The sequence below is a fragment of the Nerophis lumbriciformis genome, linkage group LG35 (genome assembly GCF_033978685.3).
Source record: "Nerophis lumbriciformis linkage group LG35, RoL_Nlum_v2.1, whole genome shotgun sequence".
In the NCBI taxonomy this organism is placed as follows: Eukaryota; Metazoa; Chordata; class Actinopteri; order Syngnathiformes; family Syngnathidae; genus Nerophis; species Nerophis lumbriciformis.
In genome coordinates this window covers 21,929,390-21,950,381 of record NC_084582.2, presented here as the reverse complement: position 1 = coordinate 21,950,381, position 20,992 = coordinate 21,929,390, and the positions used below count along the sequence as shown (strand labels likewise).

At 40.5% G+C, this 20,992-nt stretch overlaps 1 protein-coding gene across 3 annotated transcripts in view; it reads left to right on the top strand.

Moving 5' to 3' along the window:
- The window catches only part of ndrg4 (NDRG family member 4), a 131,685-nt gene that overhangs the window by 9,644 nt on the left and 101,049 nt on the right, over nt 1-20,992 (top strand). For 2 of the 3 annotated variants that reach the window (XM_061928027.1, XM_061928026.1), the window contains exon 2: nt 6,613-6,693. The exons of the other annotated variant lie outside the window; for it this stretch is intronic. In XM_061928027.1, coding sequence (XP_061784011.1) covers nt 6,616-6,693 — 78 coding nt within the window. In that variant the 5' untranslated portion in view covers nt 6,613-6,615. The remainder of the gene's footprint in view (nt 1-6,612; nt 6,694-20,992) is intronic. 3 annotated transcript variants of the gene reach the window in all.

The following is a 20,992-nucleotide window of genomic DNA, read 5'->3' as shown; positions in this document are numbered from 1 at the left end:
TCCCATTGCATAAGGACTCCCAGGGAGTCCTTTTGCAATGGGCCATGCGGGCCCTAATTATTTAGCTCATTCACGTAAGAGACTAGACGTATAAGATTTCATGGGATTTAGCGATTAGGAATGACAGATTGTTTGGTAAACGTATAGCATGTTCTATATGTTATAGTTATTTAAATGACTCTTACCATAATATGTTACGTTAACATACCAGGCACGTTCTCAGTTGGTTATTTATGCGTCATATAACGTACACTTATTCAGCCTGTTGTTCACTATTCTTTAATTATTTTAAATTGCCTTTCAAATGTCTATTCTTGGTGTTGGGTTTTATCAAATACATTTCCCCCAAAAATGCGACTTATACTCCAGTGCGACTTATATATGTTTTTTTTCCTTCTTTATTGTGCATTTTCGGCCGGTGCGACTTATACTCCGAAAAATACGGTACATACCGTTATGGGCTGTAAGGGTTGTGTAGCAGCCAAAGATGTACCAATTCTCGGGCATTTGTCACATTCCAAGACCTTCAAGAAAATAAATGTTAATTGTAACGCTAAACAAGTCAAAGATACCGAGATACAGACATAAAACACATACCCATCTGTCAAAATCAATTGTCCTGCCAAGCCAGAAAAACCTGGAACACATCGCTTCTCTCGTTTTTGATGACCACTGTATGTCCACTGATTGTAGATGCATGGAATTAACTGTAAAGTCATCTGACTTTGTTTCTCAACTGTATCACTTTATGTACGATACAAGAGCTGTCCTTCTGCGGTCAACATGCAAAAAATAAATATAAGGAAATAGACATTTTACCAAGACATTAACATGTATTTTTAAATGTACCTTTGCTAATGCTCACCCTTTATTTTAAACTTTTCCGCAAATCTCCTGAGGCTTAATCATTGATTTTTTATTGTGCCCGTCTGGGTATTTGCCCTGAGACATATAATTGTGAATGTCTTTGTATTTTTGCTCCATCTTGCAACGTCTTCACAAATCTAAAACAATAAACACAAAAACATATCTTTTGGTGGACATACCAAGAATTTAGGGTGATACGGTATACCGGTATTAGTGTAGTACCGCGATACTAATGAATCATATTCGGTACTATACCGCCTCTAAAAAGTACCGGTCACCTGCCCGATGTCATTGTGTCATGCAGACGAGCATGTTCACAGACTACTTACAAGCAGACACAGTGTGTAGACAGAAAAGGGATAACGGACAAATTGTGGCCTAATAACTAACAATAAAGGTGAAGTTATAACACTGAAAAGCCCTCAGGAAGAGGTGCTTTAAGACATGGCTAGCTAGCGAGCGGCTAATGTTTATCACAACACTGTCATAAAGATGTGTCATATAGTGAAACCACACTAAACAACAATGACAAACACATTTTGGGAGATTATTTGCAACGGAACACAACATAAACATGCACTACAGAACAAATTCCCAGAATTCCCTGCAGCACCAAGTCTTCCTGGACGCTAGAATGTAAACAAACGCCATTGGTGGATCTACACCTAACAGCCACTGTAATGATACCAAGTACAGGAGCGTATCTTGTCGATACTACTATGATTACATTGATATATGATCCTGTAACAAATTGATATCGGATTGATACCCAAATTTGTGGTATCATCCAAAACGAAAGTATCAAACAACAGAAGAATTAGTGATTATTAAATTTGAACAGAAGTGTGGATCAGTGGTCCCCAACCTTTTTGTAGCTGCGGACCGGTCAACGCTTGAAAATTTGTCCCACGGACCGGGGGGGAGGGGTTATGTTTTTTTGTTTTTGTTTTGTTTTTTGTCATAAAGAAATACAATCATGTGTGCTTACGGACTGTATCCCTGCAGACTGTATTGATATATATTGATATATAATGTATATATTGTGTTTTTTATGTTGATTTGATAAAAATAAATAAATAAATGTATATATATATATTAGAGATGCGCGGTTTGCGGACACAACCGCGGAGTCCGCGGATTATCCGCGGATCGGGCGGATGAAATTTAAAAAAATAAGATTTTATCCGCTCGCGGGTCGGGTCGGGCGGATTAATTAGATTTCTTTTTTTCTTTTTTTTCTTTTTTTTTCTTTTTTTGCGGGTGGCAGTTAAACCAATTGGGAAATATATATACATACATAGTTAAATGTTGTTACCCACATACGAAAAACGAGCAGGCACCTGCTGCATATGCCACAACAGAAGAAAAAAAAAAAAAGAGATGGACACTTTTACGGAGCGGAGAAGGGACGCCTCGCCGGGGTCCGGGACCGAGGCCCCTTCCCCCGAGAGGGCCCCACCGGGAGCCGTAGCTGAGGCGATCCACGAGAAGGGCCCGACGCACGTCCAGGGTCACTACCGCGCCCACCGCACCGACACCCCGCCTCGTCCGCTTTCGCCGCGGCCGGCGTCACGCGCAGCAGGTAAGCAGCTTACCTGCCCGCCACCCCCGTGGCCGGGGGCTCGTAACATGGGTCACTCCGCGCGCTCCGCCCGCGCAGCTTACCTGCTTGCTCGCAAAATGATTATTAGCATTCAGACAGGTTAAAATGTTGCTAAAACCATCACTTTTCTATCAGTCACAGTGACTTTTCAAAACAAAAATATTACAGCAAAAATCATATGGGTTGATTGACATGTTTATTCTGTAAGCTAACTTCAATAGTTTGAAATTATTTTGACAGTTAATGCCAGTTATCCTGTCAACCTTTCACAAGACTTCAATTTGTTAATTGAAAGTATAAATAGTATAAACACTTTTAACAGTATGTCGTGCTGTGAAATACAGCTGACAGGATTGCGCACCAAACACGAAGCAAGGCCATGCTGCAGGAGAACAAAGGACTTCTTTCATTTAAGGTTTGTGATAAACCATCAAACTCATTCGTTAAAAGGACTCTATAGTAATATAAAGCGAATTTTTCTGGACATTATCATGCAAGAAAAGTTTATTTTTGGGATCGCGATCACCGCGTAATGATTTTTAAAGGTTGCATTACATTATTAACTGTCCCATGTGATCAGCCAGTGCGATTGGAAGTCCATGCTCAATTATTGCCTCCGTAAATAAAACTTCGGCATTTATCACATCCAAAGAATCTGTTTGGGCGACGAAAAACGTTGAAAGTTTTCCACTTGTATCGCTAGCAACGGCATTAGACTTGTGTTTTTTTGTCCCAACGTGGTCTTTTACATCGCTAATTCCTCCGTGTCCGATCGAAAAATCTTGTCTGCACAAGGTGCAATTCGCGTAGTTTTCACCCTTTTTTTTTTTTTTAATTAATATTAGATATATAACAACGGGCGGATGGCGGGCGGATGCAGTTCTGATCAAACGTTACATCGGGTGGATGGCGGATGGTTGACGACTTTCTGCCGCGGTTGCGGATGAAATAAATTGCCTATCCGCGCATCTCTAATATATATATATATATATATATTTTTTTTTTAAATTTATTTATTTATTTATTTCTTGTGCGGCCCGGTACCAATCGTACCGGTCCGCGGCCCAGTGGTTAGAGTGTCCACCCTGAGATCGGTAGGTTGTGAGTTCAAACCCCGGCCGAGTCATACCAAAGACTATAAAAATGGGACCCATTACCTCCCTGCTTGGCACTCAGCATCAAGGGTTGGAATTGGGGGTTAAATCACCAAAATGATTCCCGGGCGCGGCCACCGCTGCTGCCCACTGCTCCCCTCACCTCCCAGGGGGTGATCAAGGGTGATGGGTCAAATGCAGAGAATAATCTCGCCACACCAAGTGTGTGTGTGTGACAATCATTGGTACTTTAACTTTAACTTTTAAGCAGATATTAACAGTAAATGAACAAGTAGATTAATATTTCATTTTCTACCACTTGTCCTTAATAATTTTCACAAAATAATAGAATGATAAATGACACAATATGTTACTGCATATGTCAGCAGACTAATTAGGAGTCTTTGTTTGCTTACTTACTAATAAAAGACAAGTTGTCTTGTATGTTCACTATTTTATTTAAGGACAAACTTGCAATAATTAACATATGTTTAATGTACCCTAAGATTTTTTGTTAAAATAAAGACGATAATGACATTTTTGTGGTCCCCTTTATTTAGAAAAGTAACAAAAAAGTACCGAAATACATTTTGGTACTGGTACCGGTACCAAAATATTGGTATCGGGACAACACTACAAGAATTGGTCGTCTATTTGCATGAATGATTGATTTCCGCATTGGGACTTCATGTTTGCTAGTCGAGCACGATCCGTCATGGTTCGGCTGTGCATACAAAAACCTTTGTTTGAACCGAAATTAATATTCCTAAAACAAAATTGTAATCTACTATTGTTTGCGTCAATGTGAACTTCCTCACACTTTGTCTAAATGCTTTCTGTCCGTTAATATACAATGTGAACTACGTCACGCTGTGATTGTCTGCGAAATTAATGTTCCAGTTTAAACGGTGATTACAACTAAAATGTACATGTAGACGATACAATAAATGCAATACAACACGAGGAGTGTATACGAAGGGAGCTGCTGTTTTTGTATTTTGTTTAAAGAAAAATTATGAGAGACAAGAAAGTATTTTTTTATTTTATTTGGGATTTTAACGATGATAAAAAAACACTTGGAAGATGTCACTGTTGTAGCCTTCAAAGCCCTCTAAAACAACTTCAAAACCCTCCATCAATGTTTTGTATACACACTGCAAGTATATATATTATATATATATATATATATATATATATATATATATATATATATATATATATATATATATATATATATATATACAAACCTCGTTTCCATATGAGTTGGGAAATTGTGTTAGATATAAATATAAACGGAATACAATGATTTGCAAATCCTTTTCAACCCATATTCAATTGAATGCACTACAAAGACAACATATTTGATGTTCAAACCCATAAACTTTATTTTTTTTTTGCAAATAATAATTAACTTAGAATTTCATGGCTGCAACATGTGCCAAAGTAGTTGGGAAAGGGCATGTTCACCACTGTGTTACATGGCCTTTCCTTTTAACAACACTCAGTAAACATTTGGGAACTGAGAAGACACATTTTTTAAGCTTCTCAGGTGGAATTCTTTCCCATTCTTGCTTGATGTACAGCTTAAGTTGTTCAACAGTCCTGGGGTTTCCGTTGTGGTATTTTAGGCTTCATAATGCGCCACACATTTTCAATGGGAGACAGGTCTGGACTACAGGCAGGCCAGTCTAGTACCCGCACTCTTTTACTATGAAGCCACACTGTTGTAACACGTGGCTTGGCATTGCCTTGCTGAAATAAGCAGGGGCGTCCATGGTAACTTTGCTTGGATGGCAACATATGTTGCTCCAAAACATGTATGTACCTTTCAGCATTAATGGCGCCTTCACAGATGTGTAAGTTACCCATGTCTTGGGCACTAATACACCCCCATACCATCACAGATGCTGGCTTTTGAACGTTGCGCAACAATCCGGATGTTTTTTATCCTTTTTGGCCCGGAGGATACAACATCCACAGTTTCCAAAAACAATTTGAAATGTGGACTCGTCAGACCACAGAACACTTTTCCACTTTGCATCAGTCCATCTTAGATGAGCTCGGGACCAGCGAAGCCGGTGGCGTTTCTGGGTGTTGTTGATAAATGACTTTCGCTTTGCATAGTAGAGTTTTAACTTGCACTTACAGATGTAGCGACAAACTGTAGTTACTGACAGTGGTTTTCTGAAGTGTTCCTGAGCCCATGTGGTGATATCCTTTACACACAGATGTCGCTTTTTGATGCAGTACCGCCTGAGGGATCGAAGGTCCGTAATATCACCGCTTATGTGCAGTGATTTCTCCAGATTTTCTGAGCCTTTTGATGATATTACGGACCGTAGATGGTGAAATCCCTAAATTCCTTGCAATAGCTCGTTGAGAAATGTTGTTCAACAATTTGCTCACGCATTTGTTGACAAAGTGGTGACCCTCGCCCCATCCTTGTTTGTGAATGACTGAGCATTTCATGGAAGCTGATTTTATACCCAATCATAGCACCCACCTGTTCCCAGTTATCCTGTTCACCTGTGGGATGTTTCAAATAAGTGTTTGATGAGCATTCCTCAACTTTCTGAGCCTTTTTTGCCACTTGTGCCAGCTTTTTTGAAACATGTTGCAGGCATCAAATTCCAAATGAGCTAATATTTGCAAAAAATAACAACGTTTTCCAGTTCTAACGTTAATTATCTTGTCTTTGCAGTCTATTCAATTGAATATAGGTTGAAAAGGATTTGTCTGTTTTTATTTACGATTTACACAACGTGCCACACATACATTAACACAGACATTGAAGCTTGTTCCGGGAGAGACTTGACAGTCATCGATAAATGTTTGCTGCAAAAATGACTACTTTAATCAGTCACTGAGGCACACTTTCTGTCGGTAGCATGGAGGCTCCTGCTTGCATGCTATTGTATCAAAGTGAACATCAACACCATTAAAGATCAAGACAGAGTAATTCAATTTGTGAGATTCAATACAGATGCTGCGTAATGAGCTGAAAATGCCATCTTCTGCGTGTGTGTGTGTGTGTGTGTGTGTGTCCAGGTGATGGCAGGGATGAAAGAGCAGCAGTTCCCAGAGGAAAAGCCTTTACTCCCTGAGCAGAGAGGAATCCATTCAGACATGGTCAGTATATTCTAAGTACAGTATTACTGTAAATGTTGTCCTAAAGAAAGAATGTACAGTCATGGTCAAAGCTGTACATCAAGTTCTGACCACAGAACTTGGGGACGGCGTAGCGAAGTTGGTAGAGTTGGTAGAGTGGCCGTGCCAGCAATCGCAGTGTTGCTGGTTACTGGGGTTCAATCCCCACCTTCTACCATCCTAGTCACGTTCGTTGTGTCCTTGGGCAAGACACTTCACCCCTTGCTCCTGATGGCTGCTGGTTAGCGCCTTGCATGGCAGCTCCCGCCATCAGTGTGTGAATGTGTGTGTGAATGGGTAAATGTGGTAATACTGTCAAAGCGCTTTGAGTACCTTGAAGGTAGAAAAGCGCTATACAAGTATAACCCATTTATCATTTATTATTTATTAACTTTCCTCCAGAAGGTCTTGTGAAGGTCATGTGATGTCAGATGAAACAAAAATTGAGCTGTTTGGCCACAATACCCAGCAATATGTTTGGAGGAGAAAATGTGAGGACTTTTTAATCCCAGGAACACCAATCCTACCGCCAAGCATGGTTGTGGTAGTATTATGCTCTGGGCCTGTTTTGCTGCCAATGGAACTGGTGCTTTACAGAGAGTAAATGGGACAATGAAAAAGGAGGATTACCTCCAAATTCTTCAGGACAACCTAAAATCATCAGCCCGGAGGTTGGGTCTTGGGCGCAGTTGGGTTTTCCAACAGGACGATGACCCCAAACACACGTCAAACGTGGTAAAGGAATGGCTAAATCAGGCTAGAATTTAGGTTTTAGAAAGTCCTGACTTAAACGTGTGGACAATGCTGAAGAAACAAGTCCATGTCAGAAAACCATGAGCTCCAATCACTCTATCACAACGGACGTTAAAAGTTAAAAGATTTAAAGATTTAGTCTAGTTTCAAAAGTAGTCAGAGTTGGGGAAAATCTAACATCTTCAGGAAGTTTATTCCAGCTATTTGTTGCATAGTGACTGAATGATGCTCTCCCTTGATTTGAGTTTACTCTGGGAACCTCTAACAGATTGGTCTCAGAAGATCTTAGTGATCTAGAGGGCTTATATACTGGGAGCATATCGGTGATATACTTCGGCCCTAGACCATGTAGTGATTTATATGTGAGCAGGAGGATTTTGAAATCAGTTCTCTGATGTACAGGGAGCCAATGTAAGGATTTAAGAATTGGTGTAATGTGCTCACATTTTTTGGTCTTTGTTAAAACTCTAGCAGCAGTGTTCTGAACAAGCTGTAGCTGCCTGACAGTTTTTTTGGGAAGACCTGCAAGGACCATTACAATAGTCTAGCCTACTGGTAATAAAGGCATGTACAAGTTTTTCTAAGTCTTGAGATGACATGAGCCCTCTAGGTCTTGTTACATTTTTGAGGTGATAGTAGGCCGATTTTGTTACTGATTTGATGTGACTGTCGAAATGTAAATCAGAATCTAAAATAACCCCAAGATTTCTGGCTTTACTTGAGGTTTTCAGGGACAGTGATTGAAGGTGTTGGATGACTTTAAACCTTTCTTTTTTAGCACCAAAAACAATTATCTCAGTTTCATCTTTATTTAATTGTAGGAAATTTTGTCCCATCCAGTGTTTGACTTGCTCAATGCACTGGCACAGAAGATCTATGGGGCGATAGACATTTGGTGATAGCGCTACATAGATTTGGATTGTCATCGGCATAGCAATGATGGTCAATGTTATTATTTTGCATGATTTGTCCTACTGGAACATATACCGGTAGATGTTAAATAAAGTCGGCCCCAAGATTGAACCTTGGGGGACTCCACACCTTACGTTGGTTGGTTCTGATACAAAGTCACCAATGGAAACAAAATAGACACTGCGGCGCGAGTGCGATGATGTCATGTTATCAATGGGAAAATGCATTTTTAGACAATATTATTTGCCTGAGCGACTAGGAGAAACCGAGAATAACAAGCGGTAGAAAATGGATTACATACACAAATACAGTACATACCTACTAGAGATGCGCGGATAGGCAATTATTTCATCCGCAACCGCATGACAAAAGTCGTCAACCATCCGCATCCACCCGAATTAATATTTAATCAACACCGCACCCGCCCGTTGTTATATATCTAATATAGACGATGCAAGGCATTAGTGAGGTTATAAAGCTTTTGCCTGTTAAAGAAAGGAGACTGATCCAATGCAGCAATCATCTGGGAGCCACGCTGAGCGCACCTCCAAGCGCGTGGAGGTGCGATGTCCCTTGCACCCGGGCTCGCGCCCGAGGCTTCAGCGCCATCCATTTTCAGGGCTAGTTGATTCGGCAGGTGGGTTGTTTCACACTCCTTAGCGGGTTCCTACTTCCATGGCAACCGTCCTGCTGTCTATATCAACCAACACCTTTTCTGGGGTCTGATGAGCGTCGGCATCGGGCGCCTTAACCCGGCGTTCGGTTCATCCCGCAGCGCCAGTTCTGCTTGCCCCACCCCTTTCGTGAGCGCACTGCGCGCGGAGTGACCCCTGTTACGCGCCCCCGGCAACGGGGGTGGCGGGCAGGTAAGCTGCGCGGGCGGAGCGCGCGGAGTGACCCCTGTTACGAGCCCCCGGCCACGGGGGTGGCGGGCAGGTAAGCTGCTTACCTGCTGCGCGTGACGCCGGCCGCGGCGAAGGCGGACGAGGCGGGGTGTCGTGCGGTGGGCGCGGTGGTGACCCTGGACTTGCGTCGGGCCCTTCTCGCGGATCCCCTCAGCTACGGCTCCCGGTGGGGCCCTCTCGGGGGAAGGGGCCTCGGTCCCGGACCCCGGCGAGGCGTCCCTTCTCCGCTCCGTAAAAGTGTCCATCTCTTCTTTTTTTCTTCTTCTTCTGTTGTGGCATATGCTGCAGGTGCCTGCTCGTTTTTCATATGTGGGTAACAACATTTAACTATGTATATATATTTCCGAATTGGTTTAACTGCCACCCGCCTGAATCTATTTAAAATCTTTTTTTTTTAAATTTCAACCGCCCGACCCGACCCGCGGATAAAATCTAATTTTTTTTTATTTCAACCGCCCGAACCGCGGATTATCCGCGGACTCCGCGGTTGTGTCCGCAAACCGCGCATCTCTAATACCTACATACTCAAAGTTCGTACATCCACACGCACATTCACTGTACAAACATACATATACACATAACATAATGTACATATACAAGTACATATACATTCATACACTCATGCACATAATCCCGTTACATCAAACATAAATTAACGTTGTTGCCCTAGGGCGGGGGTCGGCAACCCGCGGCTCTAGAGCCGCATGCGGCTCTTTAGCGCCGCCAAGGTGGCTCTCTGGAGCTTTTTCAAAAATTTATGAAAAATGGAAAAAGATGAGGGCAAAAAAATATATTTTTTGTGTTAATATGGTTTCTGTAGGAGGAAAAACATGACACAAACCTCCCCAATTGTTATAAAGCACACTGTTTATATTAAATATGCTTCACTGATTCGAGTATTTGGGGAGCGCCGTTTTGTTCTACTAATTTTGGCGGTCCTTGAACTCACCTTAGTTTGTTTACATGTATAACTTTCTCCGACTTTCTAGGACGTGTTTTATGCCACTTCTTTTTCTTTCTCATTTTGTCCACCAAACTTTTAACGTTGTGCGTGAATGCACAAATGTGAGTTTTGTTGATGTTATTGACTTGTGTGGAGTGCTAATCGGGCATATTTGGTCAATGCATGACTGCAAGCTAATCGATGCTAACATGCTATTTAGGCTAGCTATATGTACATGTTGCATCATTATGCCTCATTTGTAGGTATATTTGAGGTCATTTAGTTTCCTTTAAGTCCTCTTAATTCAATTTATATCTCATGACACACTATCTGTATGCAGTGTTGGGACTAAGTAACGCGTTACTGTAACGCCGTTACTATCGGCGGTAACTAGTAATCTAACGCGTTATTTTTTATATTCAGTAACTCCGTTACCGTTACTACATGATGCGTTACTGCGTTATTTTGCGTTATTTTTTATGTAGTATCGGCTAGAAACTGAGAAGATCTGAGTGTTGCAGCGCTGCTGAAGAGGCGACAAAAAAGAGGTGCGCCGCGCGCTGTCTGTGTGTACGTGTGTGTGTGTGTGTGTGTGTGTGTGTGTGTGTGTGTGTGTGTGTGTGTGTGTGTGTGAGTGTGTGTGTGTGGGAGGGGGCGTGTCTGTGTCTACTATCAAGACGTCATGGCGAACCCCGTAGCCGAGTTTCTTAAAATGGAGATATTTTCAGTACGTTTCTTTTATCGACCACAAAGAAAAGAACATTTTAGTTGAATGTAAGTTTCAAATATGCTGAAACAGCGACAAAAACAACATGCTTCGACGAAGCTAGTAAAGAGACACACACTCACCTCCACTTCCAACAGCGGCTGGATTTTAACGAGGCACTGCACACTGAAGGTACACACACTCTGTCAATTCTCTTATATACTCTTTCATTTTAGACTTTTAGAGTGTTTGATTATCACATCACTCTAAATGTTTAGACTATAAAGTTCACAAACCTAAAGAGGGATACTAGTGGGCCAGGCTAATATTTCCTTTTCTCTAAACTAAGTGGGGAAATGTGTAGAGTGTTCTGGGCTTCAGACATGATTTTATTTCAGAATTCCTTGAGAAAACGCCTGGTTAGGCTTTATGTATGTAGTGTGTGCCTTTCTTGTTTTACAGCTATGTTGTTATTATGCTGTTTGTTACTTATGTATGTTAAGTTGCAGCTATTTAAAATAGTTTTGTCAAATTGTTCTGGTCTGAAACAAATTGGCCCTTTAAAACATATCTTTGTCTTTGTGTGTTGTATGTAGACCACATTGCTTAGCAGAGTTCAGTGATGCAAATGCATGTCAAGTTGATCAACAGATTGTATTATTCTCCAGTGCAATAACAGTACTAAAATGAAGGCTAAAAGGGCATTAAATGGGGCCTTAAAAAAATAAAAAATAAATATATAAGTAACTAAATAGTTACTTTTCACAGTAACGCATTACTTTTTGGTTTAAGTAACTGAGTTAGTAACTGAGTTACTTTTGAAATAAAGTAACTAGTAACTGCAACTAGTTACTGGTTTTCAGTAACCAACCCAACACTGTCTGTATGTAATATGGCTTGTAATTGTGTGTGGTTCCAGACAGATTTGTTTTTGTATTTTTGGTCCAATATGGCTCTTTCAACATTTTGGGTTGCCGACCCCTGTCCTCGGGGAAACTGGGTAACACATGGCACACTGACAAAGCTTAACCTATATTTCTATAACAATCTGCAAGGTTAATATAGCTGGCTTCTCTTTCTTCCCCTCCACTTATCTGCTTTATTTTGTATCTCTAGTTGTCATTACATAAATGTATTGTTGCATTTGAACAACTGTATTGTTGATAATAGAGGTAAATTATTGGTATTAGTCATTATCAATAGTGCTATTTCTATTGGTATTTGTATTGATCCATTTGTAGTGTAATAATGCTCATTGGCATTTCTGTATTATTATTTATTTCACTAACTGCTTCTTTGCTATCACTTTTACTATCATATTTGTACATATCATATTTGTTGATGTTGCTCTATTGTTGTTGTTGTTGTTGTTGTTATTGTTGTGTTTGCTGTTGTTGTTTTTGTCTCTCTGTCTTATCCCCCTCTTGACCCCACAATTTCCCCCTCGGTCTTCTTTTTTTTCTCTTTCTATCCCCTCCTGCTACGGCCCGGCTGCACCAAATGATAATATAAATACATTTAATTAAGTCAAATATAAATAAGGCAACAAGAGAAGTATCCCACACTTCTCTTTTGTAAAGTAAATTTGTACAGCCGATATGGGCATCTACATCAACTATATGATTTGCCTGAGAAGCTGGACAGGACAAAAAAAAAAAAAAAGGATTAGAAAGAACAGATTTTTAAAAATAATAATTAGAAGGGAAAAAAAAAAAAAATATATATATATATATATATATATATATATATATATTTGTATTTTTTTAACAACAGACTTCCCGCGGGCCGGATTTTGGACGCTGGCGGGCCGGATCCGTAGTTTGGGTATCCATTAGTGAAATTTGTTATTATTTGAATATTGTTAATGAAGAATCACTTTACATGTATGTTTAGATTTAATTGTATTATTGTTGCTTGGTTACCTCTGGCATATTAACATAAATATTTAATATTATGCACTATACCAAACAAATTATTGAATGACCTGCTTGTGACGTTCTTGTGTTAGTCAGGAAAGTGCAGAAAAGAAGCCCTTTTTTATTAGGGAGAAGGCCGGTAAGACAAAAAACAAAGATGTGCAGCTGAGAAGTGCACGAAGGAGGTCGCCACGGTGACTGGACTGAGAAGCCTATATCTGACTTCTGGCGTAGCATCCAAGCATGCTGGATCGTAGCCCATCTGGTGACGTATTTTGGAGGCCGCCACATCGATCCATCTGCCGGGACCGGGAAGCCTGGGGCCGACGGCTGTTGTGGCGTCCTGGTTGGTCCGGCGTCACCTGCTGTTACACGCGCCTGCTCACCTTGTGCCTGTTGGGGACCTCCTGATGTTGCCGTGTTTTGTTCACTGTGCTGCTATGTCGGGCCTCAGTTCCTGTTACCGTGTGACGTCACGCTATGTCATCGTCTAATTCAGCGACGGATAAAAACTCAGCTATTCCTGTTTTGGCTTTTCTGCACCCACTAAAGAACTATCAGAGGTAATAAATTGTGATTTGGGTGTGCCACCAGGATCTATTTTGGGCCCGCTGCTTTTCAGTATATACACTATATTGCCAAAAGTATTTGGCCACCTGCTTTTACTCACATATGGACTTGAAGTGCCATTCCATGGAATTGTCCAAAATGTTTTGGTATCCTGGAGCATTCAAAGTTCCTTTCACTGGAACTAAAGGGCCAAGCCCAACTCCTAAAAAACCAACCCCACACCATAATTCCTCCTCCACCAAATTTCACACTCGGCACAATGCAGTCCGAAATGTAGCGTTCTCCTGGCAACCTCCAAACTCAGACTGGTCCATCAGATTGCCAGATGGAAAAGCGTGATTCATCAGTCCAGAGAAGGTGTCTCCACTGCTCTAGAGTCCAGTGACAATGTGCTTTACACCACTGCATCCCACGCTTTGCATTGGACTTGGTGATGTATGGCTTAGATCAGGCCTGGGCAATTATTTTGACTGGGGGGCCAAATTTAGAGAAAGAAATGTGTCTGAGGGCCGGTCTATCTATTTTTAGGAACACTAATACAAAACCTCACAATAATGTCTGATTGAATGCTAAAAACGTTTTGACAGACCGCCTTAAAAAACAGAATGGAATTTTATATTTTTATATGAACGATAAAACACTGAATATTGACGACATATTTTACAATCAAGCAAAATGCGACAAAAATGCGACAAACAGCGAAATATGAACGCAAAGGGTAAAAATACAATATACAATCTGATATATCACTAAGCTTTAGAACATTATTGTGAAAATCTCTTTCCACGTCTGTCCCTGACACCCACATTTCAGGCTGACATTGTGGAAACGCTCCCCACCCACACTGCTTGGTGCCTCTTCTGAGCTGCTGTGACTTAGATTACCATAGTAACTAATTACCATAGTAACTAGTATATCATGCAAAAGCGCAGATTCCAACCATTTAAATACTTTGTACAGTTCAAGACTTACGGTCATTTGAAAACATCATAATGGCAGCTACAGTTTACATCTTAAAGATCTAAAAAAAATATTTGGGAATGTCCGGCGGGCCAGATTGAAATACGTAACGGGCCGCATGTGGCCCCCGGGCCTTAATTTGCCCAGGTCTGGCTTAGATGCAGCTGCTCGGCCATGGAAACCCATTCCATGAAGCTCTCTGCGTACTGTACGTGGGCTAATTGGAAGGTCACATGAAGTTTGGAGCTCTGTAGCAGAAAGTCTTTGCACTATGCGCTTCAGCATCCGCTGACCCCTCTCTGTCAGTTTACGTGGCCTACCACTTGCCGGCTGACTTGCTGTTGTTCCCAAACTCTTCACTTTTCTTATAATGAAGTTGACTTTGGAATATTTAGGAGCGAGGAAATTTCACGACTGGATTTGTTGCACAGGTGGCATCCTATGACAGTTCCACGTTGGAAATCACTGAGAGTGGCCCATTCTTTCACAAATGTTTGTAGAAACAGTCTCCATGCCTAAGTGCTTGATTTTATACACAGGGCCAAGTCATTAGGACACCTGATTCTCATCATTTGGATGGGTGGCCAAATACTTTTGGCAATATAATGTATATTAATGACCTCCCCAATATTTGCACAGATAACATATGCCAAATGTATGCAGATGATGCAATCACGGCGTGGCGCAGTGGAAGAGTGGCCGTGCGCGACCCGAGGGTCCCAGGTTCAATCCCCACCTAGTACCAGCCTCGTCATGTCCGTTGTGTCCTGAGCAAGACACTTCACCCTTGCTCCTGATGGGTGCTGGTTAGCGCCTTGCATGGCAGCTCCCTCCATCAGTGTGTGAATGTGTGTGTGAATGGGTAAATGTGGAAGTAGTGTCAAAGCGCTTAGAGTACCTTGAAGGTAGAAAAGCGCTATACAAGTACAACCCATTTATCATTTATCATTTGTTTATTTATGTGGCAGCCGACAGCCCTCAACAGGCTTCAGAGGTATTAAACAGACAGCTTGCTGAAATAGCAACAATGCTTCAAATTAACTGTTTAACCCTAAATTACAACAAAACAGTGTCAATGTTTTTCTGTTTGAAGAAACAGTCATTAAAGTAAATTCGGGTCAGCATTAATGAAAATAAAATAGAGCAGGTAAAAGAATTTAAATATTTGGGTGTTATTTTGGACCCTAAGCTAAAATTTGATGGCCATCATATAAAAATGACTAAGACCATAAAAATAAATATAAACTGTTTCAGGCTTATTAGACCTTGTTTATCTGTTCAAGCTTCTTCTTCTTCTTCTTCTCCTTCTTCCAATGCTGCACACGTTTACATGCATGCAATGATTTTATCCCATATGTCTCATTGTGCCATGGTCTGAGGACAGGCCACAGGATTTGTAGTGAAGCCTCTGCTGTCGTTATATAAACAATCACTAAAGATATTTGACCAAAAACCAATGAAGCAACATCACTGCCTTATTACTCAAAAATATAACATGATGAGTTTTGATAATTGTATACATTTCTCTTTTTTAAAAAGCTATTTTTAAGTGTCTTAATGGATTAGCCCCTGATGTGATGTGTCAAGAAATACAAAGGTACAGTAGTGAAGGTGTGCAGTTGGTGGGAGGTGTAGAGTGAAAAGGTAGTGGACAACTCTGGGTCAGTCTGTGTTCTCAGTGAAGTTCTCACATCTGTGGAACTATTTGCCACTGGAGTTAAAGCATACTTGCCAACCCTCCCGGATTTTCTGGGAGACTCCCGAAATTCAGCGCCTCTCCCGAAAACCTCTCGGGACAAATTTTCTCCCGAAAATCTCCCGAAATTCAGGCGGAGCTGGAGGCCACGCCCCCTCCAGCTCCATGCGGACCTGAGTGACGTGTTGACAGCCTGTTCACACGTCCACTTTCTCACAATATAAACAGCTAATGATCGAGGGCGAGTTCTTGGTTTCTTATGTGGGTTTATTGTTAGGCAGTTTCATTAACGTCCTCCCAGCGCGGTAACGTTTTTGTCTACCGTAAAGCAGTTTGTCTGCCGTAAACAGCAATGTTGTGACACTTTTAAACAGGACAATACTGCCATCATGCATATGTGACCCACCCATAATGTGTCACATTTTTGTGTTGATTTATTTATTTTATTTTGTGGTTTGAATTCGTTTTTGGAGCTGTCATTACACATTTATCAGTATTCACATTGGTCAGTAGGGGGCAGTAGGGTGTTTCTTCCCAATTGAATGCTATCACCTGCAGACCGGAAGTGTCTTGTCATTCTGATGAGTGCGACCAGTCTGTGAACAATTGAAACGTCCTGTGTGCTTTTTCCTCCTGTATAACAGGTTAGTTTTGGTGAATCAACTCACTGAATAATATCCATGTGATCTTTATAAGTTTAAGTACACATTCTGATGGTGGAGCCTAACTCTAAAGTGTTTGTGAGTTGTAGTTTGTATTTGTGAATGAATCCAGTGCACAGCTGCAGTAATCAATACAAAAAGGCGACGTGAGTGCGCAATGTTTATATAGGAACTTCTGATCCTAATTCAGACTCCCAAATTAGAGCTCCCGTTTTCTTATTGATTTTATAATGTATATTTGTATTATGTGTGTGTTCTGAAATAGTGACAGAGAATAGAACAAGGATGGACAATTCAACCCTTAACTCAACAATGAGTAGATGAGTGTTATGTGTGTGTATATGTGTAAATTAATGATCACTGAAATTCAAGTATTTATTTTATTTATTTATATGTATGTATATATATATATATATATATATATATATATATATATATATATATATATATATATATGTAATAAAATAAATATATATAGCTAGAATTCACTGAAAGTCAAGTATTTCTTGTATATATATATCTTAACCACACCCCCAACCACGCCCCCCGCCCCACCCCGACCACGCCCCCCACCCCCCACCCCCCACCTCCCAAAATCGGAGGTCTCAAGGTTGGCAAGTATGAGTTAAAGTCACAGTCGGACATTCAACTTTTCTACACAAAACTGAAAAAGTGGCTTAAGGAAAATCAGAAGTGTGAGCACTAGAACTGGATGTAGTGTGGACACATGGGGCCAATTAGGTGAATAAATAGCTCTCTGATTAGTGCTCGACAACCGCTAACCAGAGGCAGGTGAACCCAATTAGTACCCATGGTAACCAAAACAAACCCAGAGGTGCACAAAACAGGAACTAAGTCCAAAACTAACAGAACATGACTAAACAAAACATGATCCGGGCCACGGATCATGACATAGACCACCAGTCCTGCTAACGTTAACCATCAGATAATACCTAGCGGGTGCAGTCTGATAGCCATCAGAGTACCAGTCTAATCGTGTAATATCGCCATCTTGTTTACGTATGCAATACCAATGGGATATATAGCTATTGAATGATAGCCTTGTGGGTACCATCTGATGGCTACTGCACTGTATGCTGTATGCTCACTCAAAAGGGCAGATTCCAAATATTGGAATACTCTCTATAGTTCAAGACTTACGCTAATTTGAAAAAATCATTGCACATCGTATTGGCGGCTCCAGTTTCGATGGGTCTGGGTTGAAAAGCTTAGCGGGCCGCATATGGCCCATGGGTCGTAATTTGCCCAGATCTGCTGTGGACCATACTATTTTAAAACACAGGTTATTTCTCACTTGACTGATAGAACATTTCTAATGATTTAAAAAACAGGACCCAGTGTTTTAAATGCGAGGGCCTTTGTTCCAAATTTGTTACTGCTCATAAGGGGGTGCCACAGGGATCTGTTTTGGGGACCCTCTTATTTATCTTGTGCATCAATGATTTAGAACAACATTTCTCTGATGCTAATATGCATGTTCATGCTGATGATACTGTTGTAGATTTGATGGTCGTATCACTCTCCCAGGACAGAGTGACTGTGTGATGCGTGATGAGCCAAGAAGAGGAGTCGTCGAACAAAAAGCTTTATTTTTTTCAGCGAGCCTCAGACTGGAACTGCAGATTCCAGGAGATAGAGTATTGGCCTGATCACTCCTCTGCTGTCTTCTTGGACAACTGTCCTTAAGTACATTTTACACAGAGACCTTTACTCTTTGTAGCCAGTCTGGCCAGTAAATCTTTCTTTGACATTATTCCTCTAATCAGTTTGAGTCGGGTGACCTCCGACCCCTATCCTCTACTCCTACCTGTGGGGGCTTCCTACCACATGTTGCTAATGTTTTTATTATCACTTCTCAAATCCAAACCTGCATTCCTGTAGGATTCCAATTTCCTTGGGGCAAGCACTCTCTGGAGAGTTTGGGATGGACATGTATACTTTTGAACTTAGTAGAATAATCCTCTAAAGGATTCTGTGACCAAATACAAACATATGCCAGCTCACAATCATATAAGAAAATGGTACATGGTATGAAGTGTTTTGGATCATTTCTTGAACAGGCGGTTAATTCCCTGCAGAAAGCCTTTGTTGCTGTGCAGCATTCACATATTTATGTAAAACTGGCAGAGGTGGGACCAAGTCATTGCTTTGCAAGTCACAAGTAAGTCTCAAGTCTTTGCCCTCAAGTCCGAGTCAAGTCCCGAGTCAAGACAGAGCAAGTCCGAGTCAAGTCCAAAGTCAAGACTGGAAAGTCTCAAGTCAAGTCCCAAGTCCTGCATTTTGAGTTTCGAGTCCTTTCAAGTCGTTTAACCACAGACTAATATATTTACACAGATTGTGTATGCTTTTAAAATGCTGTATTTATTTATTAAAACAAGTGCATTTGAAATTGCAGGGAAAAAGATAGTGCTGACATTGCACTTCAAAATAGCACTATTAACCAGTCATTTTAAACATGTAACTCATTCCTTTACAGAATAAACACATTTGAAAAAAACAAGTGCAACTGTACTTATTTGCACAAAAGTGTTAACATTGTATTTCAATGGCATATTGCATTGTAACTAGTTCCACAGCAGTTTCTATCCTGTTCTTACCTTATCTCATTGATCTCATCTCATACTGTATGTGTGTTTATGTGTGCGTACACATGAAAAACATAACAAATATATGAACATAACAATGAACAGAGTTGTACTTTTTAGATGTCAGGACCCTATGCAATATGTACACATATTCTTAATATAGTATACATTTTAACTGACCTTAATTTGACTATGTTTGTCTTTTTGTAGGTGGCTAAAATACGCGGTGCTGCTGACCACCGTCTAACTTTACGTTACTGTGTGTGATACATTGACTAACGTAATGTTACTGTGTGTGATACATTGACTAACGTAATGTTACTGTGTGTGATACATTGACTAACGTTACGTTACTATGTGTGATACATTGTCTAACGTAACGTTATGTGTAGGTACCTCATGCAACCCTGCTTAAAAAAAAATCACTTGACAAAAAGTATGAATAAGGTAGCAAACTGCAGTGGACGCAACAGATTGCCGTGTTTGCAATGACGTTGTAACCATAGACATCTTATAAGTAGACGCAGGTTGCTGTGACGTGAGCAATTTGGCCGCCATCTTGAAGTGGTGATGAGGAGCCGGCGAGCAGCCTAAACTGACAGTTGACAGGTAGAAAACAAAGATGCCGGGCTGGTGTTCAGCGTTTTCCTGCTCAAATGAGCGGACTGTTGAAAATAGGAATCGGGGGATTACTTTTCACAAGTAAGATTTAACATTAACGTACTATTGGTTGTATCTTATGAAAATAATATTACCACAGAGTTGAGAAGGATCAAAGATCTTCAATATTTGTATGTGAAAATCACAAATAAATCTTCTGGGGGAGGATGACGCCCCTACAGGGGTTTGGTTTACAAACTTTCAGCCCCACCTAAAACAGAATTCACCAGCCGCCACTGATTATGATGCATTCTCATTTTAGGTAAAGTATAAGACAATACTTTCTTAACAGTATAATTGTAACCAGGAATAAGTCTTCAAGTAACAATATTCAAATACTAACATTGTTGGGTAAAACAGAATTTGGTTTTATTCTGAATCCAGTGAAACAGATTGGTGGTTTTAGCTGATATGAAGACTTTCAGGTGTTTATATGTGTTTATGTTTAAGTATTTGGCAGACGCTTTTATCCAAAGCGACTTACATAAAATAATACATATAAAACAATCACTGCAAATATTATCATTTAAGGGAAGAATGTAATAGAAAATATCAATACAAAGTGTCAAGACAGAATAAACTCTCTGCTGCTGCAGCAACAGAGATACAGTCTATAGGTCCCTAAGATATATAGATATCTAATGTATTCATACATTGTTTATGTAGGATATACGCATGTATATATAACCTAATCATATTGTTTCTTCAACTTAAAAATAGTTTACCGTTGTTTCCCCTTCTCTAGGATTATAATCCCAGTTTTGATCTCGGACGTCTGGTCACTTATAGCATATAAGAATATTATATTACTGTTAAGCAAACTATGAATACTAAAACACGCCAAAACATGTGTCTGTTATCATAGCTACACGTATGACAAAAAAGGGGGGTGAAAATCAGTGGTATTCAGTGAGGTAAAATGAATTAAATGCGCTGACAGTTCATTGTTCCTGCCAAATGAATTGCACTGAGTGGAGCGGATCACCACTCCA